At 51.5% G+C, this 13,255-nt stretch overlaps 1 protein-coding gene across 7 annotated transcripts in view; it reads right to left on the bottom strand.

The window, feature by feature from the left end:
* The window catches only part of LOC145337139 (disks large homolog 4), a 263,027-nt gene that overhangs the window by 123,652 nt on the left and 126,120 nt on the right, over positions 1 to 13,255 (bottom strand). For 2 of the 7 annotated variants that reach the window (XM_080181920.1, XM_080181921.1), the window contains exon 1: positions 9,017 to 9,133. The exons of the other annotated variants lie outside the window; for them this stretch is intronic. In XM_080181920.1, coding sequence (XP_080038046.1) covers positions 9,017 to 9,133 — 117 coding nt within the window. Of the gene's footprint in view, positions 1 to 9,016; positions 9,134 to 13,255 lie in introns of those variants that run through there. 7 annotated transcript variants of the gene reach the window in all.

Genomic DNA, 13,255 nt, shown 5'->3' with positions numbered 1-13,255 from the left:
TCACTGTCACTGGGTCAAAATCCTCGAATTCCCTCCCTAACAGCATTGTGGGTCAACGGCACATGGACTGCAGAGATTCAAGAAGGCAGCTCACCATCACCTTCTCAAGGGCAACTAGGGATGGATAATAAATGCTGACCCAGCCAGTGATGCCCATGGCCCATGAATGAATTTAAAAAATTGGACCCGCCTCTACTACTGCCTCTGGCAGCTTGTTCCAGACACTCACCACCCTCTGGGTGAAAAAATTGCCCCTCTGGACACTTTTGTATCTCTCCCCTCTCACCTTAAAACTATGCCCTCTAGTTTTAGACTCCCCTACCTTTGGGGAAAGATATTGACTATCTCGCTGATCTGTGCCCCTCATTTGACAAGGTACCTCACAAGAGGTTATTGCAGAAGGTCAGGGGACAGGGAGTTGGGGGTGGGGTGTTAGCGTGGATGGAGGATTGGTTGTCAAATAGGAGGCAGAGAGTGGGGGTCAATGGGTGCTATTCGGATTGGCGGATGGTGACTAGTGGAGTGCCCCAGGGGTCGGTGCTGGGGCCTCAGCTATTTACCATTTATATAGATGATCTGGAGGAGGGAACCGAGTGTAGGGTGTCAAAATTTACTGATGACACCAAGATTGGTGGAACGGCAAATTGTGCGGAGGGTGTGGAGAGTCTACAGAAGGATCTAGATAGGCTGGGCGAATGGGCCAGGAAATGGCAAATGGAATTTAATGTTGGCAAGTGTGAGGTGGTCCACTTTGGTAGGAAGAATGGTAGGAAGGATTATTACTTACGTGGAGAAAAACTGCAGCAGGCGACGGTGCAGAGGGACCTCGGGGTCCTTGTGCATGAGTCGCAAAAACCCAGCTTGCAGGTACAGCAGGTGGTCAGGAAGGCGAATGGGATGCTGGCCTTCATAGCGAGGGGGATTGAATATAAAAGTAGGGAGGTCTTGCTGCGGCTGTATAGGGCATTGGTGAGGCCGCAGCTGGAGTACTGTGTGCAGTTTTGGGCACTGTACTTACGCAAGGATATTTTGGCCTTGGAGGGAGTGCAGAGGAGGTTTACTAGGCTGATGCCGGAGTTGAGGGGGTTGAGCTATGAGGAGAGGCTGAATAAACTGGGCTTGTACTCGTTAGAGTTTAGAAGAATGAGGGGAGATCTCATTGAGACGTATAAGATGATGAATGGGATGGATAGGATAGAGGTGGAGAGACTCTTCCCGCTCAGAAAGGATAGTAGGACTAGGGGGCACAGCCTCAAGATAAAGGGGGGGTGGTTTAGAACGGAGTTGAGGAGGAACTTCTTCACTCAAAGAGTGGTGAATCTCTGGAATTCTCTGCCCGTTGAAGTGGTGGAGGCTACCTTGCTAAATATTTTTAAGACGCGGGTTGACGGGTTTTTGATAAGAGAGGGGATTAAGGGTTACGGGGAGAGGGCGAGAATGTGGAACGGAGCCACGACAGATCAGCCATGATCTTACTGAATGGTGGGGCAGGCTCGAAAGGCTAGATGGCCTACTCCTGCTCCTATTTCTTATGTTCTTACTATTTTATAGATCTCTATAAGATCACCCCTCAGCCTCCTACACTCCAGAAAAAGTCCCAGTCTATCGAGACTCTCCTTATAACTCAAGCCACCAGGTCCCGGAGGCATCCTCGTAAATCTTTTCTGCGCGCTTTCCAGTTTAATAACATCCTTTCTATAATATTGTGACCGAACTGTACACAGTACTCCAAGTGTGGCCTTACCAATGTCTTGGGCAACTTCAACAAGATGTCCCAACCCCTGTATTCAATGTTGGAAGCGAGCCAGTGCAAAGTGCCAGAGCAATGTGAAAATGGGACACTGTCCTCCACCAGTAACCCACCTACCACCCCCTAAAAAAGACCACCCCAATCCAGAGACTTGGGGGTCTTTTTCTGGGGTAGTAGAGGGTCGAAAGCTTCAAGGTTTTAGGTGTCCAGATCACCAACAATCTGTCCTGGCCCCCCTCCATACCAACACTAGAGTTAAGAAAGCCACCAATGCCTCTCAGGAGACTAAGGAAATTTGGAATGTCAGCTATGACTCTCACCAACTTTTACAGCTGCACCATAGAAAGCATTCCTGCTCTGCCCAAGACAGTAAGGAACTAGAAAAGGTCATGAATATAGCCCAATCCATCAACAAACCAGCTCCCATCCACTGACACTTCCCGCTGTCTTGGGAATAGCAGTCAGCATAATCAAGGACCCCATGCGCCCCAGACATTCTCTCTTCCACCTTCTTCTGTCGGGAAAAAGATGCAGAAGTCTGAGGTCACATACCAACCTGTATGCATATCAATGGTATGCTTTATCTGTATAGTGCGCAAGAAATAATACTTTTCACTGTATCTCAGTACATGTGACAATAATAAATCAAGTCTATGTATTCTATGAATGGTATGCTTTGTCTGTATAGCACACAAGAAACTGTACTTTTCACTGCATACTATGTGGCAATAATAAATTAAATCAAATCGAATCAAATCAAATCAAAGACTTGCTCAATAACAGGCACCCAAAATCTCTCCAGCCAGGAATCCCAAAGAAAACTCTCCAACACACATACCACCTCGACATCCACCCCAACCCCTGGAAACACAACAAAAGTCCCCAGCCTAACAGCCCCCTCTCTCTCTCTAACACACACCACCTCAACAACCACCTCTCCCCAGCCACTTAAAAATAGGACAGAACCCACGCACCCACTTCCTCCAGGGGCCCCAACTAACACCTTACCCCCACACCCTTTCCTCCCAACCCACCATCTCTCTCACCACTTACCTCACAGACAAAAGAACCTCCCCCCCCCCACATTCTCCTCCCCCACACAAACATATCCTCCCCGTCCACACAAGAGAAACCTAACACGAATAATTATTAAAAAAGGGAAAGGCTCAGGAGACAAAACGACAACAAGCCACAATCTAAGGGCAAGGCATCGCAAGGAGCAGTAAGGGTTGGATGTGAGCTGAACACAATGAGGTCGAGCAAGAGGAAGAGTGGACATGTCCTCTCTCTTTCCCACCCCAAAAATCCAAGTGGAGAATCAAATAAAACCTCATCCTATACTGCAGGGACTGGCTCAGTGGGCTTTCCTCACCCTGACCCAGCTGTAGACCTAAGGTGCTGGTAGCCATTGCCCCATCATGACACACTTCCCCACATTCCAAGGCGTCATTCCAAGGGGTAAACTCATTCAGAATCACACCAAAACCCAGACATCTTATTTCCTCTGTGCGAGTGTTACAAACAAGTTTGGGGACCATTAGAATCAAGGGAGGAAGTGCTGTGGGCCATTTGGCCCATTTGCACCATGATGGTGTTCCTGCTCCACAGCTGCATCATGCCAGCCCCCTCTCCATCTTACCCTATCCTTCTACTTCTTTGCCCCTCATGTATTTATCCCTTTTGAATATCTTGATACCATTCACCTCAACTGCTCCCCGTGGGACCGAGTCCCACATTCTCCCCACTCCCCGTGGGAGCGAGTCCCACCTTCTCCCTCACTCCCCGTGGGAGCAAGTCCCACATTCTCCCCACTCCCCTGTGGGAGTCAGTCCCACATTCTCCCCAGATCCCCTGTGGGAGTTCGTTCCACATTCTTCCCACTCCCTGTGGGAGCAAGTACCATGTTCTCCCCACTCCCTGTGGGAAGGAGTCCCACACTTTCCCCACTCCCCGTGTGAGTGAGTCCCACATTCTCCCCACTCCCTGTGAGAGCAAGCTCCACATTTTCCCCACTCTCTGGGTAAGGATGTTTCTCCTGAATTCCCCATTGGGTTTATTAATAACTGTCTGATACTGATGGTCCCTCATTCTGGTCTCGCCCATGCGAGACCAGAACACTTCTCCACTTCTATGTTCTCCTTTCTGCAGGAGAAAGTCTGAGTCTGTTCAGCCTCTCTTGACATTTCTAAGCTTGAAGCACTGTTTCAATACTTGTAAATCTCTTGTTGCAGCTTACATGAGTATCCCGCCAGCCCTTCATAACGTGGGGGCCTCAACGGTATCCAAAAACACAGTTAGCCACAGTTGGGTAACGAAAACCAAAAGCACCCAAATGCCAAGATCCGGTCATTCTCGTGACTCCTGAACAATTCTCACCAGGAGTGAGAACCGCCATGAAAAACATGACCTTACACAAGTGATTATACAAGTGGCACCAACTCAATCTCAGGTCACCCTACCTTGAGCAGAAGAATGTTGCCACTGTTATCTAATTCATGGAATGCTGTGAATTCAAGACAAAGCAAACCAGACCAAAACAGACTAACGTCGCTCCAGATTATGGAAGTGTCAGAAGTACATAAACCGAGGGAAAAGCTGGGCACTGGGTCTTTATTCGTCCTCAGGAACCAGCCAACATGTCCCACACTGTGTGGAGGTTTGATGAGGTCTGCACTCATTGTGAGGTAATAGCTGGTAACCAAAACCCAATTACTTAATCAAGCTGACCGTCAACAACACTTCCCAAGATGAAATCATGTGTTAAACGCGTGGTGTTGGGTCACATGTTCTGCCCACAAGCAAATAACAGATTAGATACAGAGTAAAGCTCCTTCTGCACTGTCCCCCCATCAAACACTCCCAGGACAGGTACAACACGGGGTTAGATGGAGAGTAAAGCTCCCTCTAACACTGTCCCCCCATCAAACGCTCCCAGGACAGGTACAGCACGGGGTTAGATACAGAGTAAAGCTCCCTCTACACTGTCCCCCATCAAACACTCTCAGGACAGGTACAGCACGGGGTTAGATACAGAGTAAAGCTCCCTCTACACTGTATCCTATCAAACACTCCCAGGACAGGTACAGAACGGGGTTAGATACAGAGTAAAAGCTCCTTCTGCACTGTCCCTATCAAACTGCTTTAATCCAAGCTCAGATAATCCTATCTCCGTGCCAGATGAGAAGCTTTACTGCTATCGAGGCTGACACTGTCAGAGAGTGGGAGCACACTCTGGACACTCATGAGCAGAAGTCAGAGTTGGAAATGAACTGATTAAAAAAGCGAACCAGTCTCCCCATCCCCAATTCACCCAGGCAGCCATTTATTCACGCTCTGACACGGGGTGGGGGGGATGCTGTGAATTTGCTTTGTCCCTCTGTTGCCTCTCAATCAGCTGTTAAATTAAGTGGATTAATTAACTGGCTGGCATCATGCCTCTCCGCCCAGCTTCAAGGTTATTTTGGCAACGCTCGCTTTTGTCAAAAACGCAATGGGCACAAGATTCACCCAGAGACTGGATTCCCGAATTCACACTGGCCCTCCAAGTGGATTACTGACAGAGCGCCGCACTGTCAGAGGGTCGGTGCCGAGGGAGCACCGCACGGTCAGAGGTCAATGCTGAGGGAGCGCCACACTGTCAGAGGGTCAGTACTGAGGGAGCGCCACACTGCCAGAGGGTCAGTGCTGAGGGAGCGCCGCACTGACAGAGGGTCAGTGCTGAGGGAGTGCTGCACGTCTTTAGACACTAAGGGGCAATTTAGCACAGTCAATGCATCCTAACCAGCACATCTTTCAGAATGTGGCAGGAAACCGGAGCACCCGGAGGAAACCCAAGCAGACACAGGGAGAACGTGCAGACTGCGCACAGACTGTGACCCGAGGCCGGAATTGAACCCGTTCCCTGGCGCTGTGAGGCGGCAGTGCTAACCACTGTGCTGCCCCAAGGAGGTACTAACTCCAAGAAATCACTGGCCCCCAACGGAGGGCAGTCAGAATTAGAGAGAATATTTCTCACAGAATGTGATCACACTGTGGAAGGTTGACAGACCAGACAAATCGCTCTGTCGCTGATACATCGACAACATCTTCCTCGTTGCTCCCTACCCGACCCTGCAGCCACGCGATCTCCAGGAACAGGCAAGGATCTCCAATCAAGGGAAATGAAGCTGTCTGGAAAATTCTTCCCCAGCTCCCTCAAACTGTCAGAACTAGTCCAGATCAGCAGTCTGGCCCCAATTCATGGCTTTCCCACAAGGGACGACTGAGGCAGAGTGTGAAACACAAGAGCAAAAGCATTGAAACAAGATTGGGAAAGGGAGTGGACAGCAGGATTACAGGGGGAAGGGAGCGGACAGCGGGATTACAGGAGGAAGGGAGTGGACAGCGGGATCACAGGGGGAAGGGAGCGGACAGCGGGATCACAGGGGGAAGGGAGCGGACAGCGGGATCACAGGGGGAAGGGAGCGGACAGCGGGATCACAGGGGGAAGGGAGCGGACAGCGGGATCACAGGGGGAAGGGAGCGGACAGCGGGATCACAGGGGGAAGGGAGCGGACAGCGGGATCACAGGGGGAAGGGAGCGGACAGCGGGATCACAGGGGGAAGGGAGCGGACAGCGGGATCACAGGGGGAAGGGAGCGGACAGCGGGATTACGGGGGGAGGGAGCAGACAGCGGGATTACAGGGGGAAGGGGGCAGACAGCGGGATTACAGGGGGAAGGGAGCAGACAGCGGGATTACAGGGGGAAGGGGGCAGACAGCGGGATTACAGGGGGAAGGGGGCAGACAGCGGGATTACAGGGGGAAGGGAGCAGACAGCAGGATTAGTGGGGGAAGGAAGCAGACAGTGTGATTACAGGAGAATGGACAATTGGCCTTTGGATGGATTGAACTACAGCCTCCCTACAGTGCAGAAGGAGGCCATTCGGCCCATTGAATCTGCACCAGCTCTCTGACAGAGGATCTTACACAGGCCCAACTTCTTGCCCTTTCCCTTTGACCCCATATTTACCCCGCTGACCCCCTGAATCTACATAACTTGGACAATAAGTGACAATTTAGCATGGCTAATCCCCCTAAACTGCACATAGAACATAGAACTCTACAGCACAAACAGGCCCTCCGGCCCACAAGTTGCGCCGATCATATCCATACCTACCAGGCCTATCTATAACTCTCAATCCCATTAAATCCTATGTACTCAACCAGAAGTCTTTTAAAAGACCCCAGTGAGTTCGCCTCTACCACCACCGACGGCAGCCGATTCCACTCACTCCCCACCCTCTGAGTGAAAAACTTACCCCTGACATCTTCTCTGTACCTATTCCCCAGTGCCTTAAACCTGTGCCCTCTCGTAGCGACCATTTCAGCCCTAGGAAATAGCGTCCGAGAATCCACCTTATCTATTCCTCTCAACATCTTATAACCCTCTATCAGGTCACTTCTCAACCTTCGTCTCTCCAGGGAGAAGAGACCTAGCTCCCTCAACCTATCCTCATAAGGCATGCCTCCCAATCTGGGCAACATCCTTGTAAATCTCCTCTGCACCATCTCAATAGCTTCCACATCCTTCTTGTAGTGAGGTGACCAGAACTGCACAAGGTACTCCAAGTGGGTCTGCCAAGGGTCTTATAAAGTTGCAGCATTACCTCCTGACTCCTAAACTCAATCCCTCAATTAATGAGGGCCAATACACCCTCCGCCTTCTTGACCACATCCTCCACCTGCGAGGCCAATTTAAGAGTCCTATGGACCCAGATCCCACATCTGCTGAAATACTCTTCCGCTCAGTTCAGCGGGCTGCGTTAAACATCGCACAGTGAAAACACAGAGACCAAGCTGGGAGTACGCTAGACAGGCCCCGATAACAGACCAAACACAGTTTGCACATTCTCCTCATGTCTGCATGCATTTCCTCCGGGTGCTCCGGTTTCCTCCCACAGCCCAAAGATGTGCTGGTTAGGTTGATTGACCATGCTAAAAAATTGCCCTCAGAATCCTGAGATGTGTAGGTTAGAGGGATTAGCAGGTAGATATGGGGGTAGGGCCTAAGTGGGATTGCAGATGGGCCAAATGGCCTCTATCTGCACTGTAGGGACTCTATGATAAGCGTGCTGCTTCTTGTCATGGACAGGCTTGTTCCTGAACACTGGAATGGAATGGATCCCAGGACAGGAGGGGCCAGGACTAGGGAGACTGTGAGGGCATCCCTGCGGGACGCTGAGTACAGATAGAGGCATCTTGGCCAAGTTCACTCGAGGTGCTGCAAATCCCAGTGGTTCCCAGATATCCAAGGCACTCCCAGAGAGGCCAGAGTCCTACAGCAAAGCCTGAACGCGTTAAGGGGGCCTGGAGCAAGAGAGAGAGGGGTTCCAGCACTCCGTCAGGGTCCGACAGCAAAGCCTGTGCGCATTCGGGGGGCCTGGAGAGAGAGAGAGAGGTTCCAGCACTCCATCGGTGTCCTACAGCAAAGACTGCACGCGTTAGGGGGGCCTGGAGAGAGAGGGAGGTTCCAGCACTCCGCCGGAGTCCTACAGCAAAGACTGCACGCATTAGGAGGACCTGGAAAGAGAGGTTCCAACACTCTGCCAACTCAACATGGCACTGGACACGAGACGATGATGGGATCGGAGAGTGTCTCTCTCTCTCACTCTCTCTCTCACACACACACACACACACACACACACACACACACACACACACACACACACACACACACACCCCACCCCCCACCACACACACACACCACCCCCACCCCCAACATAAACACACACACCATCCCCCCCATACACACACACACACACACACACACACCACCCCCCCTACACACACAGACAGACACACCAGCCTCCCCAACACCCACACACACCACCCCCCTCAACACACACCCACCACCACCCCCCCAACACACACCCACACACACACCCCCCCCGCCAAGGCCCTTCCAGCCCCGATTTCTACAGTTGATCCTTAATGACTACTAGCCGTTCCCGCAGTGGTGGTGGTGGTGGGGGGGGGGGGGGGGGGAGCAGTGTTGGGGGGTACAGGAACTTTAATCTTGCTAATACAATCAAAGAGTGAAGTTACAAGAGTGGTTTATACTTCTCACATCCTAATAACCGAGACTCAAGGAGAGGGGAGGCAGAAAGAGACGGACAGGAATCCACCTGCTGGGGCACAATAATAATAATAACAAATTTTTTTTTGATAAATAACCACCAAGGTGTTTCTTAAATTCGGCGCTCAATCCTTGAGGGACTCACTCACCTTGCACCCAAACATGAGAGACAAAGTCTTGTTGGTACACACTACCTTGCACTGACACAAGACGGGAGAGAAACAAGTCAGTTCTTTAATTGGTGGTGACATGATACGCAGACCCATGAAAAAGATGAATAAATAATGTTCCAGGAGAGTCGAGGTGCTGATTAAACCGGATTCCCAGGCTCCCCTCCTGCCGTGACAATCTGGGTTCTGCCCTCGTTGGAAAAATCTGTGCCACTCAATTCTTCATTCGAGATGCTCTTCTCTCTCCCTCCCTTCACAAATCACTGTCTCCTTCTCTCTCTCTCCTATTCCCTCATTCTGCCCGTTCCCCTGCTCACACCCCCTTGATGTAAGCCCAGGGAATTCCCAGCCAATCACAGCTCCAATGCCTCAGCCTGAGCGTTAAGAGGAGGATTTAACCAAACGGGGTGATTGTGTGGCTGGGGGTGGGGGAGGTGGAGAGACAGAGACAGAGAGAGAGAGAGGGAAGGGAGCAGCAGTTGGGGGGGGGGGGGAGAGAATGTGGCTGGAGGAGAGGGGGGAGGGAAGGAGAGAGAGAGATGAGGTTGCTGACTGTCAGAAGGCAGAGAGAAAATCAGTAACGCTCTCTCTCTCGGTCTCCATCACTGCTTCAAACAGCTGGATTACAAACAGGGGGAGGGAGCCAGGGCTAGGTCACTGAATGATACTGCGTTGGTGTATTTAACCACACTCATGAATATTTCATAGCGGGCTCTGGCACCCGGCAGGTAGCGGCACAGACGCTGGAGACGCCCTCCAGCGAGAGAGGCGGTCATCACCGTAACAGCGCCACCCATTACGTTGCCTCTTCTCTTTCCCACACCCCTCTCCCGCCACACACCCAGCCAAACTATAATCTGCCCCCACACTACTCCCTCTGACCATGAGTCAGGCTGAGCTACAACACCACTGTAGTGTGCTAGGCCCCAGCTTCTGTCATTCTCAACTTCCAATTTGTTTCTTTCCTCCGGCGGCAGCTGGAACGGTGGACGAGCACTCGCCTACCCATCGTGAGGGGAAGTGAATGCGCAGTCAGAGGGTCAGTGCTGAGGGAGCGGCGCCCTGTCAGAGGGTCAGTGCTGAGGGAGCGGCGCCCTGTCAGAGGGTCAGTGCTGAGGGAGCGGCGCCCTGTCAGAGGGTCAGTGCTGAGGGAGCGGCGCCCTGTCAGAGGGTCAGTGCTGAGGGAGCGGCGCCCTGTCAGAGGGTCAGTGCTGAGGGAGCGGCGCCCTGTCAGAGGGTCAGTGCTGAGGGAGCGGCGCCCTGTCAGAGGGTCAGTGCTGAGGGAGCGGCGCCCTGTCAGAGGGTCAGTGCTGAGGGAGCGGCGCCCTGTCAGAGGGTCAGTGCTGAGGGAGCGGCGCCCTGTCAGAGGGTCAGTGCTGAGGGAGCGGCGCCCTGTCAGAGGGTCAGTGCTGAGGGAGCGGCGCCCTGTCAGAGGGTCAGTGCTGAGGGAGCGGCGCCCTGTCAGAGGGTCAGTGCTGAGGGAGCGGCGCACTGTCAGAGGGTCAGTGCTGAGGGAGCGGCGCACTGTCAGAGGGTCAGTGCTGAGGGAGCGGCGCACTGTCAGAGGGTCAGTGCTGAGGGAGCGGCGCCCTCTCAGAGGGTCAGTGCTGAGGGAGCGCCGCCCTGTCAGAGGGTCAGTGCTGAGGGAGCGCCGCCCTGTCAGAGGGTCAGTGCTGAGGGGGTGCTTCCATGCTCGTGGGGGTCTTTTGAAATTTTCTATTGAACCTACTTCCATCACACTTGGGTAGCATGGTAGCACAGTGATTAGCACTGCTGCTTCATAGCTCCAAACACTTGGGTTCGATTCCCGGCTTGGGTCACTGTCTGCTGGAGTTTGCACATTCTCCTCATGTCTGCGTGGGTTTCCTCTGGGTGCTCTGGTTTCCTCCCACAGTCCAAAGATGTGCAGGTTAGGTTGATTAGCCATGCTAAAATTGCCCCGTAGTGTCTTGAAATGTGTAAATTAAGGGATTAGCAGGTAAATATGTAGGGATATGGGGGTAGGGCCTGGGTGGGATTGTAGTTGGTGCAGACTCGATGGGCTGAATGGCCTCTTTGTGCACTGTAGGGTTTCTATGACTCACACTTCCAAATCATAACAACTCGCTCTGTGTAATAATTTTAATTTTTATCCATGGGATGTGGGCATCATTGGCCCATTGATGGACCATCCCTAATTGCCCTTGAACAAATTGCCTTGTGGCTATTTCAGAGTCAACTCCATTGCTGTGGGTTTGGAACCACATGGGGGCCAGAATTTGTAAAGACGGCAGATTTAGGGGGCGGTTGTTAACCAGAAGTGACTAAGAGAAGTCAACAAAATTACGAGAGGAATAGATAGGGCAGATAGTCAGAGGCTTTTTCCAGGGTGGAAAGGCCGATTACAAGAGGGCATAGGTTCAGGGTGAGAGGTAATAAATTTAGGGGAGATGTGTGGGGGATATGTTTTTCACACAGAGGGTGGTGGGTGCCTGGAACATGTTGCCAGAGGAGGTGGTGGAAGCCGGCACATTAACAATCAATGTATCCTGATAGGCACGTGAACTGGAGGCGAACAGAGGGCTAGAAACTGCATATTAGCACAGGCTGTACTGTTCCCTGTTTTATGACAATGGACAAAGATTTCATGGCCATCATTCGACTTTCAACTCCAGGTGGGATTCGAACCTGGGTCCCCAAAGCATTTTTCCCTCCACTTGCCACGAGTGAGAGTTAGTCCATGGAAAGGTCTGGTGGCACAGTTCTGGAGTAAGCGTGCCTGGAAAATCCCACCCTATGTATCTGGATCACTAGTCCAGAACCACTATGCTACACTAAACCACTGTTAATAATTCTTATCTCCCTCCCCAGCCCCAACTCTGGTTCTTTTCCCGATTCTCCTCAATCTGTCTCCCCTGCTGGTTACCCACCTTCCCAAAACTGGGAATCAGTTCCTCCTTATTCAATCTACCCAAACATCTCAATTTTGAATAGCTCTGATGAATAGCACTGGTGGAACGCTGGCACAGTGGTTAGCCTCACAGCGCCAAGGACCCGAGCTCAATTCCGTCCTCGGGTCACTGTCTGTGCAGAATCTGCATGTTCTCCGTGTCTGCATGGATTTCCTCCGGTATTTCCTCCCATAGTCCAAAGATGTGCAGGTTAGGTGGATTGGCTGTGCTAAAATTGACCCAAGCATCAGAGGGATTAGCAGGGTAAATATGTGGGGCTGCAAGAATAGGGCCTGGATGGGATTGTGGTTGGCGCAGACTTAATGGGCCGAATGGCTTCCTTCCCCACTGTAGGGATTCTATGATTTAAATGTTCTGGTCAATTTTGTTTTGGTAATTTGGGATTGATAATGAAATATCAAGTCAGATGGATCCCACTGGTGGGAAGTCTGGCTAGCCTGGGAAATTTCAGTGGTGTGTAGTATTGGCCCATTCCCCTGAGAACCTTCCCAGTGCCAGGCCCTCACTGCCCCTTCTTCAGCCTTTGTGCATTGTTACCCACTTGACACTCATCTAGACAGGCCTGCAGAAGGCCCAAAACCTCCCTGGTGTTGCTTTGGAGACAATCCCGGCCCTGCCAGGCTCGAATCGGACCTTGACATTACCAGATCTCCTGGTCTCAGCTTCCAGCCAGCGCTGAGTCACAGAGGTTGACAGCATGGAAACAGGCCCTTTGGCCCAACTTGTCCAAGCTACCCTTTTTTTTTTAAACTCAAACTAAACCCAATTTTCCCGTGTTTGGCCCATTTCCCTCTATACTCATCGTACACTTGTAACTGTCTAAATGCTTTTTAAAAGTCAAAATTGTACCCGCCTCTACTACTACCACTGGCAGCTTGTTCTGACACTCACCACCCTCTGAGTGAAAAAATTGCCCCTCTGGACATTTTTGTATCTCTCCCTTCTCACCTTAAACCGATGCCCCCTAGTTTTGGACTCCCCTACCTTTGGGAAAAGATACTGACTATCTAGCTGATCTGTGCCCCTCATTATTTTATAGACCTCTATAAGATCACCCCTCAGCCTCCTACGCTCAGAGAAGAAAGTCCCAGTCTATCCAGCCTCTCCTTATAACTCAATCCATCAAGTCCTGGTAGCGTCCTAGTATATCTTTTCTGTACTCTTTCTAGTTTAATGATATCTTTTCTATAATAGAGTGACCAGAACTGCACACAGTATTTCACTGGTTTCTCAAAGACTCAGTTCCCCACCTAGGGTTAATTTTGGG

Source organism: Carcharhinus amblyrhynchos, unplaced genomic scaffold (genome assembly GCF_965287045.1).
Source record: "Carcharhinus amblyrhynchos unplaced genomic scaffold, sCarAmb.v2.hapA scaffold_43, whole genome shotgun sequence".
In the NCBI taxonomy this organism is placed as follows: Eukaryota; Metazoa; Chordata; class Chondrichthyes; order Carcharhiniformes; family Carcharhinidae; genus Carcharhinus; species Carcharhinus amblyrhynchos.
This window is presented reverse-complemented; position numbering and strand designations above follow the sequence as displayed.